The 27,616-nt window shown below is 35.7% G+C and overlaps 2 protein-coding genes across 2 annotated transcripts in view; one reads left to right on the top strand and one right to left on the bottom strand.

Annotated features, from left to right (window-relative positions):
* The window catches only part of LOC129739999 (uncharacterized), a 135,869-nt gene that overhangs the window by 29,288 nt on the left and 78,965 nt on the right, over window positions 1-27,616 (top strand). Inside the window, exon 2 of the mRNA XM_055731578.1 lies at window positions 5,356-5,390. The gene's annotated coding sequence lies outside the window, so the exon portion shown is untranslated. The remainder of the gene's footprint in view (window positions 1-5,355; window positions 5,391-27,616) is intronic.
* LOC129739997 (probable cytochrome P450 304a1) lies at window positions 3,284-20,092 on the bottom strand. The gene is made up of 3 exons (XM_055731576.1): window positions 19,345-20,092; window positions 4,163-4,434; window positions 3,284-4,093 (listed from the first exon to the last, which is right to left on the bottom strand). Exons 1-3 carry the CDS (start codon window positions 19,992-19,994, stop codon window positions 3,468-3,470), a joined length of 1,548 nt encoding a protein of 515 aa, XP_055587551.1. The 5' UTR covers window positions 19,995-20,092; the 3' UTR covers window positions 3,284-3,467.

Genomic DNA, 27,616 nt, shown 5'->3' with positions numbered 1-27,616 from the left:
TTTTAGATTTTTAGATTTTTAGATTTTTAGATTTTTAGATTTTTAGATTTTTAGATTTTTAGATTTTTAGATTTTTCGATTTTTAGATTTTTAGATTTTTAGATCTTAGATTTTTAGATTTTTAGATTTTTAGATTTTTAAATTTTTAGATTTTTAGATTTTAAGACTTTTAGATTTTTAGATTTTTAGATTTTTAGATTTTTAGATTTTTAGATTTATAGATTTTGAGATTTTTAGATTTTTAGATTTTTAGATTTTTAGATTTTTAGATTTTTAGATTTTTAGATTTTTAGATTTTTAGATTTTTAGATTTTTAGATTTTTAGATTTTTAGATTTTTAGATTTTTAGATTTTTAGATTTTTAGATTTTTAGATTTTTAGATTTTTAGATTTTTAGATTTTTAGATTTTTAGATTTTTAGATTTTTAGATTTTTAGATTTTTAGATTTTTAGATTTTTAGATTTTTAGATTTTTAGATTTTTAGGTTTTTAGATTTTTAGATTTTCAGATTTTTAGAATTTTAGAATTTTAGATTTTTAGATTTTTAGATTTTTAAATTTTTAGATTTTTAGATTTTTAGATCTTTAGTTTTTTAGATTTTTAGATTTTTAGATTTTTAGATTTTTAGATTTTTAGATTTTTAGATTTTTAGATTTTTAGATTTTAAGATTTTTAGATTTTTAGATTTTTAGATTTTTAGATTTTTAGATTTTTAGATTTTTAGATTTTTAGATTTTTAGATTTTTAGATTTTTAGATTTTTAGATTTTTAGATTTTTAGATTTTTAGATTTTTAGATTTGTAGATTTTTAGGTTTTTAGATTTTTAGATTTTTAGATTGTTAGATTGTTTGATTTTTAGATTTTTAGTTTTTTAGATTTTTTGATTTTTAGAGTTTTAGATTTTTAAATTTTTAGATTTTTAGATTTTTAGATTGTTAGATTTTAAGATTTGTGGATTCTTAGATTTTTGAATTTTCAGATATTGAAATTTTTAGATTTTTAGATTTTAAGATTTTTAGATTTTTAGACTTTTAGATTTTTAGATTTTTAGATTTTTAAATTTTTAGATTTTTAGATTTTTAGATTTTTAGATTTTTAGATTTTTAGATTTTTAGATTTTTAGATTTTTAGATTTTTAGATTTTTAGATTTTTAGATTTTTAGATTTTTAGATTTTTAGATTTTTAGATTTTTAGATTTTTAGATTTTTAGATTTTTAGATTTTTAGATTTTTAGATTTTTAGATTTTTAGATTTTTAGATTTTTAGATTTTTAGATTTTTAGATTTTTTGATTTTTGGATTTCAAGATATTTAGATTTTGAGATTTTTAGATTTTTAGATTTTTAGATTTTTAGATTTTTAGATTTTTAGATTTTTAGATTTTTAGATTTTTAGATTTTTAGATTTTTAGATTTTTAGATTTTTAGATTTTTAGATTTTTAGATTTTTAGATTTTTAGATTTTTAGATTTTTAGATTTTTAGATTTTTAGATTTTTAGATTTTTAGATTTTTAGATTTTTAGATTTTTAGATTTTAAGATTTTTAGGTTTTAGATTTTTAGATTCTTAAATTTTTAGATTTTTGGAATTTTTAGATTTTTAAATTTTAAGATTTTTAGGTTTTAGATTTTTAGATTCTTAAATTTTTAGATTTTTGGAATTTTTAGATTTTTAGATTTTTAGATTTTCAGATTTTTAGATTTTTAGATTTTTAGATTTTTAGATTTTTAGATTTTTAGATTTTTAGATTTTTAGATTTTTAGATTTTTAGATTTTTAGATTTTTAGATTTTTAGATTTTTAGATTTTTAGATTTTTAGATTTTTAGATTTTTAGATTTTTAGATTTTTAGATTTTTAGATTTTTAGATTTTTAGATTTTTAGATTTTTAGATTTTTAGATTTTTAGATTTTTAGATTTTTAGATTTGTAGATTTTTAGATTTTTAGATTTTTAGATTTTTAGATTTTTAGATTTTTAGATTTTTAGATTTTTAGATTTTTAGATTTTTATATTTTTAGATTTTTATATTTTTAGATTTTTAGATTTTTAGATTTTTAGATTTTTAGATTTTTAGATTTTTAGATTTTTAGATTTTTAGATTTTTAAATTTTTAGATTGATAGATTTTTCACTTGTTAGTTTTTTAGATTTCAAGATTTTGAGATTTTTAGATCTTCTGGCTTTTAGATTTTTAGATAAGAGAGATAAGGATATTAGGATGCCCAGTTTTGGTTAAAAACTTTTTAGATTTTGACCGGGTTTTTCCACATTATATGTCATAGCTAATTTAATATACTTGTGTTCAACAACGATTTTTAAGAGTAAAATTAATAATATCCATAATTTTTTTAAACCCTTAGATAACATTTGAACGTTGCTGATTTGATTTAATGTAGAATTTCAATTTCAAATATTTTTCTTTACTTTCTTCTTGCATATGTTTTGGAATGATACTCAGATTATGTTCAGATTTGCCTTTTTTCCAATTTTTTTTTTAAATCGCCCAAAATAGCCCGGTCGTGCGTATACGTGTAGTTGAAATTATGGCATCTTTAAGGTTTCGGATCATCGTTCTTTTTGACGACTATTTTGAAGATATCTTGCTCAAATTCGACCATCATCTAAATAATTCGATATCAAGTTTATCAATTTCAACTTTTCAAGTTGTTTGGCATCTGTCTCGTCATGTATGTACCAGATTTCTCTTTCTGATAAACGCCATAAAAGCGACTGATGTCCATCCAGTAATTGGTAACATATCAAAAATCATCTTATTCGCTTACGAGATTTTCTTAAAAATTCGAAATAATATTCGTTTCACCGAATAATTGAAAAGGTCAATATTCGGTATTTGGCCGTTGCCGAACGGGCGTTTTGTTTGGCGAATTTTTTGCCTTTATTTATGCTGTAGTTTATAGGGTTAAAAGCAAACTTATGGAATCCTTTTTTAAAAATTGTCAACTGTGACATGAAAAGCAAAATGGGCAAAAAAGTAGTCCCTGGTCATTTTGTCTATCGATTTTTTTTTCTAACAAAAGTTTAACAAAGGTAAGAGGATCGAGTCTTCATCAACTTATAAAAATTAATTTTTTTTTTATCTCCACGAAAATGCTTCTGAATCACCTACAACAGCAAAATAACTTGGATCAACGTGTTGTCAGAAACTGTTAAAACGGTGAGTTGCTATTTTTTCCTATGAAATATGGTGAAAACAAGAAAATGGGATCAAATCACCCCATTCTTCTCTTTATTAAAGAAAAAACATACAATAACCCGTCATACACCTTTCTAATTATTTATTGAGAATATTAAACTCTAGAACGGATACATTTTCCGTATAGTATTATCAAACTCTTAAAGTAATAATAAGAACTTGAAAATGCTCGTAATCTTCGTAATATACGATTATTATGATTGAAGTTTTAATAAAATGAAATCAGCTCGCAACTTTTGCATCCAAAGGCTTCATCGTGGAACGAACTTGATCCAAAAGTCAGGCGGCGTGATGATGACACCTGTGCTACGTTTCTCAAAAGACGGCAACCGATCCGAGGGCGGTAATTGAAGATTGAAATTTTGAACCATGGCCGCAACAATAAGGAACAGTGTATTTCGGGCAAATGTTTCCCCGGCACAAAGTCGCTTGCCGGCGCCAAATGGAACCGATACATCCTTGGCCAACGAGAGGCGTCCTCGAGAATCGAGGAAACGCTCCGGACGGAATTTTTCCGGGTCACCCCACACATCCTTCTGGTTGTGAATGGCGTCCAAACCGAGCATCAGAATTGTTCCCTTCGGAATATCGTAACCCTGTAGGGTTGTGTCCTCCAGTGCGACGTGAGCTATTCCTGACGGTACCAAGGTATCGATCCGCATTCCCTCCCTTAGCGTGGCTTCCGTGTAGGGAAGATTAATCCTGTCATCCAGTGATGGAAGACGCCCATCACCTACCACTTCATCTATTTCTGCTTGCATCTTGCGAACCACTTCCGGGTGCCAGAGGAGCCTTTCCAATAGCATAGCGATTTGAGTCGTGGCTCCGGAAATTGCGGGGAAGAAAAAGTCCACCAATCCTAGCACCATCTGGTCATCTGTTGATTAGAGAAAATAATATACATGTATTTGTTTGTAAATTTAAATTCATTCAGCAAAAATCTTACACTGAAAACCGAATGAATTGCCCTCCTTCGGAACGGATTTTTGCATTTCCCGGAAGTAAAGGTCCAAAAAGCACCGTACGTGTCCCTCTTCGTAACTAGCCATCGCCTTCTGGATCACTTCCTCCATAAAACGATTCACACCGAGACTTCCCTCGCGGATAATGTTGTATTTGGTAGCATTCGGGAAGAAATCCTTCAGCCACGGTAGAAAACTTAGAACCGTTCCGTAGTCGTCTCCGTTGCGTTGGAAGAGCATTGCATAGCGGCCAGTCCTGGAAAAAAAATTGAAAACATGATCTACACACTTAGAAAAATCCACGTAAGATTACATGCAATAGCATGGGTAGAAGGGAATCGGGTATTTACATGTATCAATACTGCTTATTTCATGTAAATTTCCGTCGTATTGGACTGCTGCTTTGTTTACTGTAGGTTTACATTTCCAACATCATTTTGTTAATCCAATAAGAAACACATCAGGAGTTTTGATAACATCTTTTATTTATATTTCTCACACATCAACTATGTACATTGAATATAAAGGCAAACAGATCACTGAAATTCAAACAATTATTTCATCTCACTTATTCACTGAAATTTTTACACATGCACAGTCCGATTTATTCATTAGTTTTCCCCCGACGACGGCAACGACGGCTGCCGGGTTCTTAGCCAAAAAAATGCTGCCATGCAAGTTCGGCTGCCTTATTTGTTGGCAGACTTAGAGAATCCGAGCTTTCAGCGTTTATCTTCCACCCTTTTTCAGGATTCCATCCTTGGATTTTGCTGCGGAGTAAAAAAAGATCGAAAAAGCACCATTAATGGAAGTTACTCAAAATGAATTTTATTACAAGAGTGTATTGGTTTATTATCATCTATGTTTTACTTACTTTTGTTTAGTATTTTTTGGCCATCAATTATGATTGAATAATCCGCCAGAACAAACAGCAAACGAACAAAGACTTTGTTGACATTTGTGTGTGCTGTCCCTGCTACTACATGTAATTATACTTGAAAATGCATTCTAATTTGAACCATGTGGATTTTGCATGCGATTTACATGTAAATCTCCTTGCAAATACAAAGATGCTATACTCTTTTTCATATTTTCTCGCGCGATGATTGCTTTACATGAAATGTAAGATTACATTTTTCTAACTGTGTAATGTTTGTTTTTCCCCCTCTCTTTACAGATTCTGCTAGTTTATAACACCCGAGTGAGAGTAAGGTAAGTGGTTTGCTTGCGATGATGAACTATCAATCATCTGTTCATTATTTTAAGCATAAATTTCATCCAGATTTTCATACTTGACCCTCAACGCTTACACTGGTTAGGAATAACGTTCATGAGAAAACATGAAATGTGGTTAAGCGGTTTACTTATTTCGAAAAGTTCTAGAAGCTGCAACATGAGGCTGTGCTAATACAGAAGCCTTGAGCAGTTGAACTCGAGCAAATTCTGGTTTTCTCGTTTTTATACTAACATTTTAAAGACTGCGAAGAAATTAAAGCCGGAAAACATTCGGCTTTCTATACTCAAAACTCGATGGAAAAAATTATAAGTTCAGATATTTGAGTTAGTCAGAGTGTGTTGTGTTCAATTTCGTGGAATTAATTGATCATTAAATTTATAACGTCTGAATTATGTCTCATTTGCGGCAAGCGAAGAAACGAGAATTATCGTTTTTGGTCCACAATGAGTTAATCAGGTCCGTTTCATGTTTCATTTACTCTATTTTCTTTTAACTTTTACGTACTAAATTAACTTCTACTTCGTTTCAAATTATAAAATTATATCTTGTTAGTTCAAACCAAAATGTGTTCGCATGTTTCCCTTCAGGACGCGTGTTAGCTTCAAAACCGATTGGAAGCGCTCATAAAAAACTGCGACCACACCGTTTCAAAAAGACTTCGCTCGCAGGCACGCATTCGTATAGATTGTTCCGCTAATTACCGTCATTTCAAAAATCGTATGGTGTTCAACCAAATTTTGGCTGCGTACTGTTGTTTACAGCCAAGTGAAGTGTCATTTTTTGTCATTTTTCGCGAAGAAATCTAAAAAAACGCAAAGAAAACGGATTGTGCACAAATGTGAGTGGTTTTTCAACCAGAAAACTAGCTAAAGAAGAAGGCATCAGCAGAGATGTTAAAATCGCGAGTCTTCATACTCGCACTTTGCCCTTCTTTGCAGAACGATTTTATTTCGTTAAAATCAAACTGCAATGATGCTATCGATAGCTCAATTCGGAAAGCATCAGGAAGGAAGCTTCGGGTAAACTCGGCAGGAGTAAACTGCAATCGGGGAAAACATCAGCGAAACGAACGTACAGTTCTGAAAAAATCGTTTTCGTTCGGCAGCCGAACACATCAATCGGACAACGCATAGGGGCGTGGCTAAAAGTGATAGATACAAGGGAACGGGACACGAGCGAGAAAAGTTTGCGAGCATGGTTGCCACATGTACAATTTTTTTTTTTTTTTTTTTTTTTTTTTTTTTTTTTTTTTTTTTTTTTTTTTTTTTTTTTTTTTTTTTTTTTTTTTTTTTTTTTTTTTTTTTTTTTTTTTTTTTTTAAACGAACACACACATATAGGATCTCAGTGAAACTTCTTCTTTCTTTGAAGAGATTTTTGAGCTCATTTTTGGTACAGAATCTGTACGTACAGATGACAGATTTTCAAAATTTGGTACAGATTTGTACAGATTTTTGATTTTCAAAAATTAAAAAACTTGTCTACACTTTGCTTTCATCCAGTTTATTGAAAATTTTATAAACAAAAAGTCAAAAGTTAGCTTTTATTATTCTGACGATAGGCGTTCCTCGCTGGAAAGTACACGCTCATTTAAAGGATTTTAAAAATCAAACTGTAACGCTGACAGACAGAATTAAATATCTGATTATAATCCTCCACTCGTCAGAAGTGGTTGAGCGCATTTTTTCATAAGTAAATGCCAATTAAACTAAAATTCGTAGTCGTCTCAGTGTTGACACGCTATCCTTAAAACGAAAAGTTAATATTTAAGATTAAACGGCGGATAAAAAAATGTCGTATAAAATATGACACTAAAAAAACAATGTACAAAAATTATGAACATTAGGAAGTGTTGGTTATGAAAAATATTTTTAATGTCTGTTTTTCAAAGAGAGAAAATAAAAATGATTAAATAAGTTTCACAAAAAGTGTTTCTCTAAAAAACTGTACTATGTGCAATAAAGTATCTTTCTTTTTTAAATAAGATTAAAAAAAGAAACAAAATCTTCACATATCAACAAATTGAATGGAGAACTTGGTTTTCTTCGGTACAGATTTTGGTACAGATTTTTTAGTTTTCGGTACAGATGAAAAAGATTTTTTCGATGAGCGGTACAGATTTTGATGTGGCAACATTGGGTGCGAGGAATGTTAACTCGGTCCGTCGGGCAACGATCGCTCGTGTGCATTCGTGTACGGTCAGCTTCGTTCTGTTGTTTCGTTGTTGTGTTTTATTCCTGCGAGGCATGGAAAACATCAATGCAAAACTGTTTTCTTCGTTTTGTGCACATTGATGTGATGATTGGAACGAAGATGAAATCAATCTGCAAATAGCAAGTTAAACTCGGAAGAAATCAGCCGAATGATTCTTTCCGAGGCGAGTTTACGCATCTCTAGGCATCAGTATGGGATGTAGCTTAGAAACTAGGTACATCATCGACTAACGTTATGCGTACCAAAGAGAGTATTTTACTTCAGCCCATCGGAAGGCTGAATCCGTGAAACCGGGGGCTCGGAAACTCTACGACAAACTTCTGTCCAAGAAATCGAGTTATGTTATCATGGATGATGAAACCTTCATTGAACTCAACTAGGTATAAAACTCTGCCTGGACCAAAACTGTATATCTCACCAAAGGGAAAGAATATTCCTACATCAATGGAAGCCATTTACACAGAAAATTTTGGAAATAAGGTTATGGTTTGGCAAGCTATATGTGAATGCGGTAAAATATCTCGTCCATTCATAACCACATATACATAAAATGAATGGCAAAACTAGCGTGCCAGAATGTTTACAAAAAAGGTTGCTACCCTTAATCTTTTGAATGATCTTGCTCTGTGTACTAACTAATATAAGGATGCATTAAAGTGGTATGTTTACTACCCACCAAACTGTCACCAAACAGATTCGTCCAAACGAAACTCGTTGGTCTTTGGCAAATCTGAGAAAATACATGAATTCAGCGGACAGTGTTGAAAGATTCAAGAAAGGTTGGCATAAAGTAGTAAAAATGGTCGGAGGAAGCACTGTGCAGAAGCTAATGAGTAGTGTTAAGAGAAAATTAAGAGAACTCTCCTACTTAGCTTAGCTTAGGGGGCATCCATTTATTACGTAACGCTCCTAGGGGGGGGAGGGGAGGAGCTCTAGCGTTACGAATTATGACATAGGGGAGGGGGGGAGGTATGCTCAACGTTACGTAACAATTTCTTTCATACAACGATTCTCATTCTGATCGCAGGTATTTAGCAGGAAAGTCAATTTTATGTCATGTTAAGTCAATTCTGACTTATCGAATATGTTGAGCAAACCAAAGTCAGCTAAAAAGCTCTAAACTTCAACATCTTTGAAGCTGGTTTGTATTCCAAAGATTCTTCAAGCCATTTCCTTATAATCTGAACTACATTGCTATGAAACGATCGATTGAAAACCGAATATTACTAAGAATATTTTACATACACAAGCCAAACTATCAGTTAACAAGCGTAGATCAATTTGTATGGCCAACAATAAGTATAAACAGAAAGTTATGACTATTGAGTAATAAGACGCAATCAAGACAGGTGTGGACTCCGATAGTGAAGAGATCTGGAAATATGTTGTTGATGTTTAAAAATATAACCAAACTCAACAAGTTATTGAAGGTCCAATTATATGTTGAGTTTGGTAATATTTTTGAACTTCTTATATTGTAATATAATTGTGTTAAATTTTTTGCGAACCTTCGAACTAAAAATTTTAAAATTAGAAAGGATGGTGGAGGGGGGGGGGTATGTTTCAGCGTTACGTAATTTTCATAGGGGGGGTACGTTGCAGCGTTACGATTTGTGACATATGGGGGGGAGGGGGTCAAAAAAGTGCAATTTTTGCGTTACGTAATTTATGGATGCCGCCTTAGCTTGATTGACTACTCACATCCACCTTTCAACATTGAACCCGAAATGCTTTGTTTTAATATTTTAGTCATAAATTAATATTCAAACATCTCCGTTGAATTTACTCAGTATGCTTTTTAACTCTTTATTGGTATAACAACGATATTGAATCAAATGCATTTCGAATTCCATGATCGCAGGCGTGGCTCAGTAGAAAGAATTCCACATCGCCAATGGTTGCTACTCCGTGATTGACCGAGGCCACCAATAAAATTAAGAGAACTCTCCTACTCTACAAAAACTTAAACCTACATGAAATAAACAATGATTTGTTTTTAAAAACATTTTATTCTAAAACATACTGTAAAGAAGTGTTTTCTTTCAATTTGTAATTCATTAAATAAATTTAAAGAAAACACTATTTTGCAGCATTGAGAATAAAAAGTTCTTTTTACAAAAAATCATTTTTTTTTCTTTTATGTAAGAAAGAAAGTGTATTCATAATTTTCGGAGCAGTCTATATTTGTTGCCTTTCGAAAGGACAAGCCGAAAGATTTCGTCGTTTTTCGAGTGGCGCCAAAATTAACCATTTTATTGTAAGTTCGGTGACCCAACTCTAAATTTTTTCGCGTGCTCTGTCGGTTTCTTAGAGGATGCGTGAACTGGGTGGTCTCCTCCTATCCTACTACTAATTGCCGTTTGTCCATTTGTAGTTGGTTCAGTAGCTTGCTGCGTTAGCATAGCTAGCCTGGGGTTACCAGATGCCGGAGCACTAAAAAGAGTATATGGAGTACATCTACCAAAAAAGTCAGTAGAAACGATAAAACTCCGGTTTTCTAAGCTGCCAGCCATCAGGTTGATTCAAGATACCTTTAATTATCGAGCTTTGCGCCCGGATGGTATGCAAAACAGAAGAAAAACATATTTCGTATTGTCTGAGGAGGCACCTATTACCTCTAATAAGTGGAGTTCTACTGTAATTGAAAACCGAAATATTTAAAAAAAAAAAACATTACAAAACAATCCATTTTAATAAGAGCTATTTTATTGACGCGTACATTTCCTATACAATCATTATTTGAAATTTGTGCGCACTTAACCTTCCCATGCCGTTCGGGTCAATATGACCCGAAGCGCATATTAAAATCTCTTTATCATCATTCCAATATACTGAAGAACTTGGAATTTTGACAGACCAAGTATGTTCTATGAAAATAATGATCAAATTAACGTCAAAAAATTGAAATTTGAGTTTTGAAAATCGGTTCATTGAGAAATGAAATACAGCTAAGCAAAGCAAAAATTGGATATCGTTTTATTAAAGTTAGATTTTTTTCTACCGGAAGATCTGAGATAGCGGTCAAAACTTTCATTGGACCCCAACATATCTATACACTGTCGGATAGATGGATTCTTGACGATTTCAAACATCAATGAAACACTTAAATACAGAAAAGCTGTCAAAAGTTATGAGTATTTTTAAAATAAAATTGATTTTTCGGATTTTTTACTTTCTGAACCAGTTTCTGATTACTTGGTAATACATATCGACTTTATTTTAAAATTTTGAGTAATAAGAGCAAATAACCTACACAATGAATATAATATCATCAAAATCGGTTAACATTTACAGCCAGGAGAACGAAATCAAACTACAACTCAAATTTCCCCGAAACGGATATTTTGCGAACGGCATGGGAAGGTTAAGCATATTCCCTGAACTGTGTACATATTGATTACGACTTGCATACTCAGAGGCGCTTATTGTGCTTACTTTATTACGACTAAAAATGCATGGTAATGAAAACGAAATGTTGAAGTAATTTTTTTCTTGTTTGATTATAGTCGTTTTACCATTTTTATGGCATTCGCGACTTTATATCAACGTTCTAGTTGGCGGACAGTTATTGAAAAACTATCCGTTACAACTGTGTTCGATGTTTACTCTTGGGCTCGAACTCGCGAACATCGGCTCAGGAGGCAACTGACTTGCCAACTGAGCTATATCACAAGCCCGTTCTCTACATATCATATGATGATTTGCTTTAGTGTTTCTCGGCTACACTGACGATAATGAAGTAATTGGTTGCAAGCTGTATTCCCTTCAAAGTTTTTGCATAAGATGTGAAACAACCTCATAAAATGGAATAAATACGTAGGTTTTCCAGATAAAATGTCTTTCAACAAAAAAAGAGTACATTGGGTCAAATTTCACAAAAAGAAGAGTACGCCCATTTTTTTATCAAAAAAGAGTACATGTACTCTCAAAAGAGTACGTATGGTATCCCTAAGCTAGCTAAGAGAGCCACGTGAGCTTATTTTTGTTGATGAACGTTGAGGTTAAAATCATTTGTATCTCGGTATCTGTTTTTTTTTGAACAATCGGTCTTCAGATGACCTTCTTGATTACAAACAAAGCAGTTCTCATAGTTGAGTGATTTTCTATCATTCATTTACGACAAGTTTTGCCCAAGAACAGTTGAATCGAATAGCAGTTTAGTCAACTCGTAAATATGTCTCCGAAAAGTTGAGAATATGCTAATTCGACATTTAGTCTGTTCAATGAAGTCTGGTCGAAACGGGTCGAAACAAGTAGAAATGGATTGACAATTTATCAACTGTCTCTTTCCAATTGAATTCGACCGATTTCTACCAGGTCGAAACGAATCCTGCTGTCGAGCTGGATTGGTTTCGACTAGTTTCTACTTGCTCCATTGAACAACGACCTGACTAGTTTTGACCAAACCATTGAACGAAGCTATTACGATTTGAGCTATCTAAATCTAACGTAACATTTAAAAAGGGCGAAACTAGCAGTTAGCTCGAAACGAGAAAAACGCGTTTGAAAATTCGGAACACCTATTCAAATCCTATTTATAAAATCGACCACTTTTTGCTCAACAAAATCAAAAAATGTGCATTATATTCACTTATTGTTCGATGGTTCTCGGAAACTTTAACTTTTTTCACGTAATTTCAGAGATTTTCGAGTTTCGCCCTATTATTGTTTTTGATTTCAGTTACGTCTGCAAGCATGCTTGGCATCGCTCCTCAGATTTGCCCGTTCAGAGTAAGAGCGTGTATTTTTTTCGCTGTGCTCTCCCAAACGGAGAATCTTTAAAAAAATGCTCCGTTACCTCCAGAGCGACCAAGCGTCCACCCAAGTGTGGGCAAGAGAAGCAAGCAAACTGATGAAGTGCGTCCCGGTGCAGATAAATTCGTTCGCACTCGGGCGAAAGAGAAGCTTTACAGAAAACTCGGTTTGTCTTCATCGGTTGCGTCTGGATCGATGTTTGGAAGTGCGTCAGAATTTACAATGCAGAACATAAATCTAACGGAACTAAATTAATAACGCGAAAGGTAGTTAAGATAGAATGCTGGTGTTTTCGACAACATTGTTCTGTATAATGAAGCGCATATTTTTATATGAAATATAAAGTTTAGAAGCCCACCAATAGCGAGATATAAATCATAACTTTCTTGTTTAGCATATTAGAGCTTAAGTTTCTTCTACAAAGTTATTTATCTCAACAAAATACACAACTTTGCTTAACATATCAAAGTTCTACAATCTTAACCCAAGAAGATACGGTTGAATAAAAAAAAAATACTTGAAAAATGAACTACAAAAAGTTGTTGTTATTATCGCGCTATTTTTAAATCTCTCGCCTTTAAATTTTATATCAAAATATGCAAATTAACAACTTTGCCCAAAACACCTATCTTTTCATTCCTAAGCGAGTTCCTCTAGATTGATGTTCTGCACCAGGACAAATGATTAGCTACGATAGCTTTCTTCGGTTGAAAAATATCAAAAGCGTAGCGGTTAAGGAAGATAAATCCTAAATTTTACTATTTGTGAAAGTTTTGAAGTTTTATTACTTAAATTTGTCCCAGATTTTTGCGTAATGTTCACGGTTTGTTTAAAAGGCAAAGATTTTTGGATAATTTGAGTAAATGTTACTTTTCGAATTGCTGCTTTTGTAAATTAATGCTTCCCACGTACGATATCAAGAGCACATAAACCTAAGTAAACAGCAATTTGCGGATGCCCGGATATTGTGAAAAAACTACTTGGATATTGCCCAGTTTCAATTACATTATTTGGAAAATGAAACAAGAAAATCGAATTCAGTTTAAAATTGTTTGTCAAAAATTGGATTTGTGAAAGTTTATTTCATCAAACATCAAACCAAAACTTTCCTTCGTATGCTTTAAACATAAATTTGACACTACTGATGTGTTGCGACAAAAAAAATGGAAGTCGTTTTTCTTCACTAGATGAATGTCTAAAATTTCCTCAGATTTGGCCGGATATTGCTCGGTTTATGGAATGGAGAATTTCAGATGATTTGCCCGGTTTTCACCATGTTTTTCAAATAATTTGCCAGGAAGTGCCCGGCCCGGCTACGTACAAAAATAGTTCATACATAAACCTACATTGGACCTCTTCAACTGATGCACTGTTCCGCACTGCATAACGGCTTTTTTGAAGAAAACATTCCTGCATTGAAATCTTTCTGGCTGGATACACTGAGCGGCACAGCAGCGTCGCTAGAGCACAATTTTCTTGCCAGCTCCTTCTCTTTTCTTTAGAGCGAGCGACGTCCACCCGACCGTCAGAGCAACCGCAATCGGGCGCACTCGGCAAAAAGATAAGTGAACGTTGATCGACTGAGCAGTGCACTCGGAAACCGAAATGATAAAAGTGTAATTCGTTCTCTGCTCTGTTCTGTTTGCGAGGTGTTGGACAAGCATGTCTGCAAGTTTCGCCCAATTGATCGGCCGTTTTTGTTTTGGTTTTGAAGTTACGCCCATTCATCCTACACGCAAAAGCTAATTAGGCCGTTTTGTCACACACGGTCAACTCAGTTACGCCTTTTGGCTCTACACGAATAGAAAAATTCACTCCATTTTGAATAGGCGTAACTTCACGTTCCAACGAAAATGCATCAACAGGAAGTTTCGCCCAATTGAATTTTATCAATTTTTTGAAAGTTTTAAGTAATTTTAAGATGAAACCGCGTTTGATAGGTAAAGTGCAACCGCGTGCATTCGGAATGACTGTTAACTCGATTTGTTTACATTTGGCAGTTTCGCCCTTTTGAAATGTTACGCTTGAAATGTGAACTGATTTACGATAAATGGGCGATCCTTCAATTGGCACTCTGTACGGTCTATCCCTTTCTTCCTTTGAACGGTTCCTTAAAAGAAAATCTCACAAATAGAGCTATAGTGTGATCAAATCAACTGATGAGTTGGCATTGTAGATATATCGTCTCCACTTTTGCAGCTATTTGCTATTTTGGTAAGTTTAATACAATTTATTCATCTGGTATATTTGTTTGAATAATTCTGTTGTCCCTGCGATATACCTCCTTAAATGTTTCCTGCAAATCTAAAACTCTCACGTACTTTGAATAACAGCAATTGCCATCCACTACATTTCCATTCGAGTTTCACAAATCTAGCTTCCGCCAAAGATGGGTTAGAAGTACCATCTGGAAACCTGAAGGCTATCGTGTTATCCTTAATTCAGTGCTAAACCTCTAATCGGATCCGTTCGAGGTACGAAACACGTGCTTCGATCCATACGCACCAAGCTGTTCTTAAATTGTTACTTGTTCAAATTAGTAAAATAAGAGTTAGTTTTTCTATGTAAGCGGTTCGCTTAAATCAGGGGTGTTATACTCCTCAAAACAGCACAATGTGTTTAAAAGCACAATGTGAACGCAAGCTTTCTAGAACTGCGCGCACGGCGATAGAATATCTACTGCTCGCTCTCTTACTGCGCGCCGATAACCGGATTTTCTGAGAGGTTTCTCACAATGCTGAAAAACACAATGAGCTGATCCACTCTGCTCAATGTGCTGCTCAATGTGAACTCTGGCTTTAGAAATTTGCCAAGCACGCTTCTTCGTTTTATTTTTTCTTCTCATCAGTAGAAAACAAAAACGATCATCGTTCGTCCAGTCCGGCACGAAGACACACCGCCTGCTTGCAAGGAAGAAAATAACTCATAAACAAGCAACAGCAACAACACAAAAGAAATTCGGTTGGGCTCGGCCTGCCGGCTGCCGAGCAGCGATGTCACGAAAATCTGTTTATAATTCTGTTAAATTGTACACGTATGGACGAAGATCAGACTCATTTATGATACAGATTTTTTTTGTGGCAACGGTGTTCGGCAGCCGGCAGGCCGAGCCCGCCCAAATTTCGGCTTTGTTGTTGCTGTTGCTTGTTTATTGGGAAAGAATTCGCTTTCGTTTGTTGAATTCAGCGTTGTGGTGGTATACTGGTACACATTGTGCAGCTCAATGTGCTGAGGGCTATCGTTGCGTAGCACAGTGATTTGCTTCGATGTGGCACATTGATGGACAGCTAGCTCAGTCAGTGCTCGGTTTTGCTCTCTCAATGTGCTATGGAAAAAATGCACATTGAGCTCATTGTGTGAGCGAATGACACCCCTGGCTTAAATTAGTTTGAATGGAAGTAGGATCCTCCATTTAAAGGTTGCTCATCCCTGTTCTAGACCATGATATGGCGAGGGACAAATGATTTTGTAAGGCTAGAAGCTTTCTAATCTAATCTACATGTCTATAAAATTCTTCTGCACAATCAAAACATTTTTTGATTGAAAAAAATGAAACACCGTTATGTTTATATTTTAATGACATCTACGTGAAATTGATGTACAAAATCGCATCGATTTACGTTATTTTCATATACACTTTATGTGTAATTCCCGTACTCTATTGGATAAGCGAAAAATCTCTATAATAAGGTTGCCAGGATTTTTTTTCAGCACATATCCGGGCCGGAGAAATCGGTGCTATTCTATCTAAAAACCCTGGCAAAATCCGAGCATTTGATTTCATCATTGTCGTCCATAAATTCGGGCAATATCCTGGCAAATTTTGTCAAAACCTAGGAATTAATCAACAAAAATCAAGAAAAAAATGAAAATAAAAAAATTATCATCAAAACTCCTCTACAAATTTTTAATCGTATTTTATTTAGATCTTTAAAAAATTTTCATGATTATTTTTATAAAACTTGTTTGAAAAAATTTCGTTCTGGATGCATAAGTTAAAAAATATACAACAAAATTCGGTTTTTTTTTGTAAATTAAATGAAAAGTGAAAGGCCTTTTTCAATGAAATCCGGGCAACCGGGCCGGACCAGGCTATTCCCAAATTTTGTAGACGAGAAAGGGGTATCATGGGCCACTTCTTTTCTTTGCTCCATAACCTTTGTATTATGAAAGAAGAAAATTTTGTTGATTTTTTAATATTTTTTCACCGGGTTCTGAATGTTTTACAAAAAATGTTTTTGTTTTATTTTGAAAAATGGTGGGGAATGACGGGCCACCAAATCCAAAATAATCTAATAACATGAAAAGTTTATAAGAGGACCCAGAACTGTAATTTCATAATTCATTAAATAATTTTAAAGCAATTTCAGGTGAGGGAATAAAAAGAGTTGCGTATAATCGAATAGTTTCAAAAACCTGGCTCGTGAACCTTTTGACAAAATTCCGTATAAAGGATTTACCTATGTCTGTCTTTATCGCATTCAGTGAAATTGACAGAATATTATTAATAACTATTAATTTGGCATAAGAAAACTTTACAAGAACGAAAAATGTATTTGAAGTTATGAATGTGTATAAAAACACCAAAATTTAGGTGGCCCAAGATACCCCAAAAAACGAGGCCCATGATTCCCCACAAGCTATGATTTGAATTTTTTTTGGCGTTTGAGTGACTTATTCATATTCCTTTTCCATTTGAAAAAGCAAGACAAAACTATGACCATCGGCATATCAGCATGTTTTTGTTATGTACTTTAGGCCTCTCACCGATACAATTTGAGGGTGCTTGTTTAATTATGTAAATACATTTTTCTTTGCTAGTTGAATAAAAGAAGTATATGATGCGTACACAAGTTAATAACATATGGAAATAAATGCTTGCGCAGAGGGACGATGATGACAGTTGGATTGAGAATTTAATCTCAACACACATCTGAGATATTCAGAGTGGCCCACGATACCCCACTCTCCCCTACTAAATATTCGGGAAAACTCGGATAAAACCGGACAATCTGGCAAGCTTACTCTATAAGTGAGAAGAATCGCCAGACTCCGTAACTCTTATGGCATAAAATCTTTATAAATGCAAATTCAAAATTTTCTTGGCTAGAATATTAAAATCGAATAAATTGACATACCCGAACTAAAATTTTGATATAAAGTACTCAATATGTGAAACTTTTAACCATTCTTTGAAGTTTCCTATAAAAACTGGTTTAATATAAATTCAAACGGGTTTATCTTTTTTGGCTTTCTTACAGAAAGGCATAGCGAACGGTCAGTTGGGGATATCATTAATTAAGGGTCCAAGACCCCACTTTATATATTATACCAATCGACTCAGCTCGACGAGTTACGATGATGTCCGTGAATTTGTATGTTCCATTGAAACGTTCTTACCATATTAACTCCTATTCTAGGTTTCACGATTTTGATGAATTTAGTATCAAAAAATTGGATTTTTTTCCTGTATATCTCAAAACCAAAAAAAAAACAAAATTGTTTAAAAATTTTCTGTTCCATAGAACATACCATGCTCACGTTGGCTCCAAAAAAGGTAGCCATTTGCCAGCAATCGCTAAATTAATTACAGAGGCGATGGAAAATTTGACAAAAAGTTCATCAAACAGCAGAGAATCGATCCCACGCCATCTAGCATGAGAGTTTAGGAGGTTAACCCCTTGACCACTAGTGAGCGTCGAGAAATGTGGCTCTCAAACTTGAACAGTTTGAAATATTTGGATAATAAATGAACTCGTTGAATATCAGTTCGCTTATTCTCCAAAAAACGTACTGGCCACCTTTTTTATATTGAGTTTAGTAATTTTTGCTATCGATTTTCTTAAATCATAATCTTTTTTTATAGATTAATAATATACAATTCAGAAATAAGGAATCCATTATTGTGTCATTTATTTCCAAAGATAATTGACACTCTGTAAGAAAGCCTCCAATCCACTGATAAGTGTATTGAATCGGGTTTTTATTTTAAAATTGATTTTTATCAGATACACGATAAATATTGCATTGATTTGATTTTTTTTGGTTTCATAGGTTTGGTTGCATTTGCATTTTTGTTTTTCTTACCCCCTAAAATGTGATAACTCAGAAACCTCTTTAAACGAGAAAAAATCGGTTTCTCACTTTTCCAAATTCGACTATATTTAAAATGATTTTAAGGGTGGCAAAAATCTATGTACATTTGCACGAAGCGTTCATGTGAAGAGTTTTTTGAGTGTAGCTCATTTCTGTTGCGAGGTAAAGTAAGATGTATGTTTAAAATTTCCTCGCAAAATGCCTATCGCTCTTTTCGCTTCTTTTCATGCCTGTATAAATTCTTCTTACTTTATTATCCACCTTTTCATTTTAGAATTCTTCTCCAAGAATTTACATTTTCACCGATATGTCAAAATTGAATTTAACAATTCAGATTCAGAATTCAGATTTAAATTTGTTTTCAGCATTCTTAATCCAATCCTTCTGAGGCGTATTTGAACTACTTCGAAATACTTGTAGAGCTTCATAGTTGTTTCCGCTGCTTTAAAAAAAAGCTCTTCACAGACTCTTCTTAGCAATTTTGAAGGAAGTCAGCTCGCACTAACATTATATTAAATCAGGAGAAATCTCTTGAGGAGTACAGTCATACTTCACTCTGCTGCTTGTAACAGTGAAACACGCATTCTGTTTTATCGCTTTGTCTGAACACTTCACGATTGCGAAAGTTGCACTCCTTGAAACGAATTACATGCCCTTTTGTTCATTGAACTGATTTTCGATGCATCACTGATTTGCTGATCCCTAATCCTACAATTGTTGACGCAGATACAACGCACTTTCGCTTCGACTGACGGTTCTTCCTTGACGACCTATTTTCATTGTGCAAGCCAAACGCGATCACGAGGTACGCTGATAAGACCGATCACTCTCTTCTATTGACTTCCAATAAATAAATACGCACTTACTCAAACAGCACTCCGGCGTCTTTCCGTGGAATCCGTTCGCCGGACAGCACGTGTAGGAAGGCATTGGAGAAGCAAGCAAAAAACACATCCGGACACTTGACGAAGCCATCCTTCATGAAATCCCGCTCATGCTGATAGCGCGGCCCATACCGGAACATTTCGATCAGGGTCGATATCTCGGAGTTCGTTTCCGCTTCCAGTTCGTCGAACCGTCGGCCAAAGCCATAATCGCGCAGATGACGTAGAATGAATCGACGTTGTTCCTTCCAGTCTGGTCCTTCGGTGAAGAAGATTCCCCGCCGTTGAAAGTTCTTCTCCCGCATTCGGGCCAGGAACAAATCGGGTCGGCCATCGAACTCCACCCGGTTCAGAACTTCTCGCACGGCATGGAAATCATTAACGATAACCGACGGAAAATCGCCCAGATATATCCCAACTAGTTTGGTTTTGTAATAGTCGCACAGTTTGGCAGCAGCTTTGTGCAGGTGATGATAGTTAATCATCAGCATCACTCCATAGCCACCGAGCAACGGCAATCTGGGAGGCCCATTAGGGAAGTTAGTTGGTTTGTCAAACAAGTACTTATAACACCGATAAGTTATCAAACTAATCACCACCAGTCCCAGCAAGATGGTGGGAGTTACGAACATGTTTAACGGTCACTTCTGTTACACACTTTTGAGGCACCACAAAGTTGTTTGTCGCGTGTGCTGGAGCCCAAAACTCCGACTGAGCGCTAAGCAGTTGTGAACGATTAGTTTTATAAACTTTTGAAGAGTGAAGAATGATAACAACGCCGTCCGACCCATTGGATGTCTGTTTAATGGGTCAAGCTTTTCATTGCGTGGATTCTCAATCTCTCGTTCGCTTTTCTCGTTTCGTATTCCTATCAGAAGGGCGCTGTAAAAGCTGTCAATTCCTTTTGATTATCTTCCGATGCACGTAGAACCAATGATGGTGGCGTTATATCAGAAAAGCTGCTGATTGGTAAAATAACGCATTCAACGACATCTAACCTAGAAATTGGTATTTTCATCTGGTGATAAGATTTATCTCAACTGTCGAAAGGTATTTTCAATGTTTTCTGTGACAGCTGTGGGTTATTCCGAAGTCGAAAATTTTTAAAACAGCATTAACCATTTGAAGACGTATGTAAGTTTCTAAAATGCTAAAATGTTCACCTCGTTGTTATTTCGGTAATCTCGGTTTTTCACGTGGCAGTTATGTCCTTTCTTTGAAGTGTCCAGCGAGGAATTGTACAGCTTGAAATCAGCTGATGACAATCGGCCTATTTGTTTTGCTATTTTCATTTGGTTTTCACGGTTGATTTCATTTCAGAGGAGGATTCAGGAGGATTTTCGGGAGGTATAATGAAACCTTCCACCTGTACGTAAAATACAAGAAAAAGTATTTATCTGCTGTTCTGTTGAGATCTAGAACTTTTCGTCGAATACCTCCCATCAATTTCTACACAATGGTATAGATGGTGTGCCAAATTATCGATCCTACCGGAAGCATTCCCCTTACTGTTAGAAAGGTAAAACTTCGGATCCATGATTTGTGCGAAGTCCATTTTGACATTTGTTTAACGTCAATCAGAATACAGCCGTTGGTTGTCAGGACTTGGTCATGAGGCTTTCTTGCTCGACTAAAATACGACAAAAAGAAGTATACCAATAGCAACCCTCCCAAAGTATTCTAGTGAATATGAATCACAGCATTATTTGCTAAAAAAAAGAAAAAGTTAATATCCAAAATGGATAATCCGTAAATGGGATCAAGTCACTGTCAAGCAGTTTTTTGATTTATTCTAGTGTCAACTATGGCTTTTTGAGTTTTTAATTTTCGCTTAATTCTTATCCACACCATGAGACTATCCCGTCTGAAGTTTCTTACCTTTTCTACGGCGGGATCTTCTGGAAGACCATGCTACTATTTACAGGTATGTCACTGCAAAAAAAAAAAACATGATCCCATATTGTCCTTTAATTGATTATCAGATTGAGTAAATTTTACATAAATATAAATATTTGCTTGATTTTCGAATAGATTCTGTGGTAGAACGGAACTGAAACTTAATGAATACAATATTAATTATTGTATGGATTGGAGTTTTCACGAAAAGGCAGACATTCAAATAGCCATAATTTCGCCTAAACTAAACTTCTAGACAGTTGATTGATCCTTTTTAAAGAGAATAGAAAGGATGTAGCTAGGCCGTAATTTAAATTAAACCCTATCCAGAATCTTGTGAATATCCTTACCAGATGTAATTGGAAGTTTGGATGAGCACATGGAGCGAAAACATAGAGATTTACAATTTATTTAGTCGGATTGAACCAAATTCCCCAAAACCCTCGGATAATCAAATATACCGAATGCCCTTAATCTTATGAAGTGCGCTTAGAGGAATTTCCCTTCCAAAAATGTGTATTTTTGGATTTACCCAGCTATTGGGAGTAGTTTGAAAGAATCTAATGATTAAATATGTGTAGTTTTGAAAGATATATTGAACAGTATACTTCCTTTTTTCGTATTTTATTCCTGCTTAGAGTTAACCTCAAAAATGTGTGTGCGCTTATAGAAATTTTACCACTGTCCATTCTGACTGCATTTCTTCTTCTGTCAATGTTTCAAATTGCAGAGTATCGTTAAACCGTGAAACTTACCGTTGACAGCACGATTCCAACTTAGAATTTTCATGTTGTATTATAACGTTCTCTTGAGGAAGTTGGTATGGCATCTTTGAATATGCCTCTTCTTTCACGCTGATGAGAGCATATGAGAGCCAAGAAATGTAAGTGATGGTGAGCAATTGCTGACTGCAACTGACCTTTCGTCACCTAAACTCCACAATTGGGGAGTTATAAAATTTGCTCAAGATTAATTCGTGTTATAAACAGCACGCTTTCAACTATCTCCGTGCAAATGATGTGGGACACCATTTATGTGAAAAAAGATAGAGTGAAATAGAAAGGCAGGCAGATCTGGTAAATCTAGACAAAAATAGAGAAAGAAGAAAGAGAAAAGAAGGATGATTTTCCGGATAAAGCTTAGTTCTTTTAGAAATGGGACACTTTCTTGAAATCACGCATTCAAAATTTTGATATCATTTTTCTGCCTGTAAAAAGTACTATCAGACCTATTTTTTTTTATTTAAAATTTCCGCGTTTCCGAGATATTTACGATGCAAGAGAAAAAGAAAAAAAATATTTTGTAATCCATGATTTTCAAATTGATAGCTGAAAAGGCGTTGATTATTCAAAAAATTACTGTGTAAGAGAAGTTTCTCTTCATTCTTCCCTCCCGCTTCGTTCAGTGATTGCCTCTCAAATTGCAGCTCCAATCCTATCGATCATCAAGCCACATCACGACAATTACCTGATGCATCCAATTCATCTAATTTTCTGCGCTTGTACTATCAGAACGTGCGTGGATTGAAATCAAAAATCGCTGAATGCTTCGTTGCTTCATCGGAGCTTGGCTATGAAATTTACTCCTTCACTGAAACCTGGCTCGATTCTTCTGTACCGTCTAGTCAACTATTTTGTTCTGACTATAACGTGTTTCGTTGTGACAGAAGTAGTGCCAATAGTCGTCGCAGTAGAGGTGGTGGGGTCTTGATAGCGGTATCAAATAAGCTTAGCGCATCAATCGTAACTTTTAACACTGATAGCGTAGAAAATGTATGGGTTAGAGTGTCACATGATAACAGCTCATTTCTGATCGGAACCGGATATATACCTCCAGAAAAAAGTTACGACTGTTCAATCATCGATTTGCACGTTGACATGCTATCAGAGGCTAGACTACGATACCCTGCGTGTAATGTTATTCTTCTTGGTGACTTCAACCAATCGCAATTGTTTTGGATTCCTGGCCAGAACAACACCATGGTGTTAGATTCTGCCTCAGTGATAAACACAGCTAGTGCTTCACTCTTGGATGGAACGACGCTGAATGAAATGAAACAGCGAAACGGGATTCGAAATTCTCAAAATCGAACGCTGGATTTGGTTTTTGTGGATGAATCTAATCTGATCAGCCCCATAATCGAGGCCAGCAATGTCGTCGTACCTAGAGTATGGTGGGGTAAAAGTACGACCTTAGTGCCACCCTATTTTTAGAAAATTTTGCCGGTTGTTTTCCAAAAAACCAAGAACAGCATTTGATTCTTTAGACTTTTAGCTCTCTTCTATAAAATTACGAAGATAATTGATCGACGCATTTGATAGCAGTAGTGAAAATGCCTAACTGCTATCGAAACGTACTCTTACCCCACCTCTGGGGCAAAAGTTCGAACGATGTGGGGTAAAAGTACGACCATTCAAAATTCCCCAATTCTGCATGAAGTCAACAGGAAAACTATTTTGTTTTAATTTCTGCTTACAGCAGCAGCTTCCTTGTTCGCTTCTGATACAAATCCTATACATGGGTAAATAACCTGCGTGAATTTGGAGTTCTCCACTAACTGTCCATATTCAGCAGGTTTTAGAAATCCAATTCCCATCGAATTTGAGCATTTTTTCGCGTGAGCAAGTCTTGTAGGAACAAAAATATGCGCTGATGTTTCCAGAGCATTCAAAAAAGAAGTTAAAATTTTCCGTTCAGATTTACTTCAGTAGACCCTTCGTACTTTTGCCCCATTTGCAGTTCGTACTTTTGCCCCTTCAAGGTTTCTTATGATTCACAGTTTATTGTGCAAAACAGAGACATAGTAATTAAATTCTTTCTTCGGCATTTGATAGTGATTGAAAACAACTAAAAAGACACAATAAAACTTTCATTGAAAGCCAGACTTTTGAGTGCACAAACATGTTTGCCGTTATTTGAAATATTACATCATTCTAGCAAAAAAGCTACTTTACCTCATTTTTCGGAGCATTTTCAATTTCTACGAAAAAAAAATTATGGCTGGTTGTTGGCAGTCCAAATCACTATCCATCCACGCCAGAGTTTTGAATTTTACTGTTCTTGGTTTGTGATAATCCCAAAACGTACTTTTACCCGACTCGTACTTTTACCCCACCTTACTCTATAGACGTGTACCACCCTCCTTTGGAGTTCGAAATTACATTCCCGAGTCCTATCGCATTTGTTGAGGATTTCGATGCATCAGCTCGTGACTTTAATCGCGCGGATTTTGATGCTATGAACCGTGTTCTGTCTGAAGTCGACTGGTCCAATATCCAAAGTTGCTTTGACGTAGATGTGGCTGTTAATACATTTAACGCAATTCTGGATGACGCTTTCGATCAATCCGTACCCCTGATGCGACCTCCTCTTCGACCTCCTTGGACTAACGCTCACCTGAAACGATTGAAAAAGACACGTTCGAAATTGTTGCGGATGTTTTGTAACTCCAGATGCCCATTTGCGAAAATCAACTTGAACGCTGCTACTAAACAATACCGAATATATAATCGATTGTGCTATCGCCGTTATGTGGAACGTACTCAAAGCGAGTTTTGTCGAAATCCAAAAAAGTTTTGGAAATTTGTAAACTCTAAACGAAAGAAGTCCGGGCTTCCAGCTATCCTCAAATTAAAAAATCGCATTGCCACGTCGCCCGCTGATAAATGTTGCCTTTTCGCGACGCATTTCGCCAGTGTCTTTTCAGTAGAATCGCCAACTGCCGATCAATTAAACGCCGCTGTAACACGTTACCCATCGATGTGTTGGATCTGGATGTTTTTGCTGTTCGCGAGGAAATGGTTTTAGAAGCTATCAATAATTTAAAGAACTCCACTTCAGCTGGTCAGGATGGAATACCGGCATGCGTACTGAAAAACTGTCGCGCTTTGTTGGTAAAACCACTTACGCGCATTTTCAATCAGTCTTTCCAACAGCAAAAATTTCCTACCATCTGGAAAAAATCGCTTATGAGCCCAGTACACAAAAAAGGTGACAAGCAAGATGTTCTTAACTACCGCGGAGTCACATCGCTAGCTGCCTGTTCGAAAGTATTTGAGAGGATCGTCAACGATGTCATGTTTTCAGCTTGTCGGAACTGGATTTCTGAGAATCAGCATGGATTTTTTCCTAAACGTTCGGTAACTTCAAACCTGATGGTTTTCACATCCTTCTGCATATCCAACATGGATGGCGGGAAACAAATCAACGCGATATATACCGATATTTCGGCGGCATTTGATTCTGTAAACCACGATTTTCTCCTGAAAAAATTGCATCGACTTGGCTTTTCCGAACGATTGTGTGCATGGATCAGAAGCTACCTAACGGATCGTCGATTGGCTGTAAGAATTGGTTCTGCTGAATCCTCTGACTTTACTCCAAAGTCTGGGGTACCTCAAGGCAGCAATTTGGGTCCTTTATTGTTTACACTATTCTGTAACGACATTAATTTTTTGCTCACTGGATGTGGAGTTCTCCTATACGCGGACGACCTGAAAATATTTTTAGTCATAAACAACCAAGCTGATTGTTATGAATTGCAACGATTCTTGGACACAGTTGTGAACTGGTGCGCTAATAATTTACTTGTTTTGAGCGTAGCGAAGTGCTGTATTATCACATTTGGGCGTATGAAAAATCCATTCATCCATCACTACAATATTCTGGGCGAGCAGTTGCATCGTGTTGACGAGATTAAGGATCTTGGCGTTTTATTGGACAACCGTATGACTTTTAAGCGTCACTATTCTGTGGTACTCGAGAAGGCAAATCGTATGCTGGGATTCATTATGCGTTTGAGCAAAGAATTCACTGATCCGACTTGCTTGCGAGCTTTGTATTGCTGTCTGGTGCGTTCAATATTGGAATCTACGAACCTGATATGGTGGCCGTTTGAAGCTGCATGGACAGCGCGTTTTGAAGCAATTCAACGTCGGTTCGTTCGTTATGCTCTTCGTGAGCTACCTTGGGAGAATCCATTAAATTTACCTCCATACGCACATCGATGTGCCCTGCTTGGACTTCATACGCTGTCGGATCGTCGTTCCATCGGTCAATCGATGTTCGCGGCAAAGATTCTTCGGAACGAAATTGACTGCTCCTGGATACTCTCTCGCTGCAATATTTATGCTCCAGAAAGAACCCTGCGCAATAGGAATTGGCTCTCTCTGGAACCAAGAAGCACGCGATATGGCAGCAATGACCCTCTCCGTTCCGCGAAATTATGCTTTTTACGTTATTTTAATGTCTTCGACTTCAATGTATCCATTTCAACTTTTAGACGCCGCATTGAATCTGACTTGAGTGATCAACTAAGAACTTAGGAATAGTATCATGTTATGTACAAATAATATTAAGTAGATCATTAAGACACCTACATGTGTCAGATGAATTTATATTAAATAAACAATAAACAATAAACAAAGTGCGAACACTGTTAAAAATGTCCACAAAGTTCAAAAGAAGCATTGGAGTGAAGTAAAAATGAGACATGAGACCTGAGACATGAGACATGAGACATGAGACCTGATACACGAGACACGAGACCTTAGACATTAGACCTGAGACGTGAGACATGAGACATAAGACCTGAGGCATGAGACATGAGACCTGAGACTTGAGACCTGTGACCTAAGACCTGAGACCTGAGACCTCATGCCTTAGGTCTCATGTCTAAGGTCTCATGTCTCATATATCATGTCTCAAGTCTTATGTCTCATGTCTCATGTCTCAGGTCTAATGTCTCGTGTCTCAGGTCTCATGTCTCATGCCTCATGTCTCATGTCTCATGTCTCATGTCTCATGTCTCATGTCTCATGTCTCAGGTCTCGTGTCTCAGGTCTCGGATCTAATGCCTCATGTCTCATGTCTCAGGTCTAATGTCTCATGTCTCAGGTCACAGGTCTCATGTCTCATGTCTCATGTCTCAGGTCTAATGTCTCGTGTCTCAGTTCTCATGTCTCATGTCTCATGCCTCATGTCTCATGTCTCAGGTCTCATGTCTCAGGTCTCAGGTCTAATGTCTCATGTCTCGTGTCTCATGTCTCATGTCTCAGGTCTCATGTCTCAGGTCTAATGTCTCTTGTCTCAGGTCTCATGTCTCGTGTCTCATGTCTCAGGTCTCATGTCCCATGTCTCATGTCTCATGTCACGTGTCTCAGATCTCAGGCCTCATATTTCAGGTCTCAAGTCTGAGGGCTCATGTCTCAGGTCTCATATCTCAGGTTTCAGGTCTCAGGTCTCAAGTCTCAGGTCTCAAGTCTTAGGTCTCAGGTCGCAGGTCTCATGTTTCACGTTCTTAGTCTTAGAGTTAAGATTTTCCCAACTTCAACAAGATTCTAAGTGTTTTCCTTTGAAA

The sequence above is a fragment of the Uranotaenia lowii genome, chromosome 1 (genome assembly GCF_029784155.1).
Source record: "Uranotaenia lowii strain MFRU-FL chromosome 1, ASM2978415v1, whole genome shotgun sequence".
Taxonomy (NCBI): domain Eukaryota; kingdom Metazoa; phylum Arthropoda; class Insecta; order Diptera; family Culicidae; genus Uranotaenia; species Uranotaenia lowii.
The sequence above is the reverse complement of the archived record's forward strand: the minus strand, read 5'-3'. Positions and strand labels throughout refer to the sequence as shown.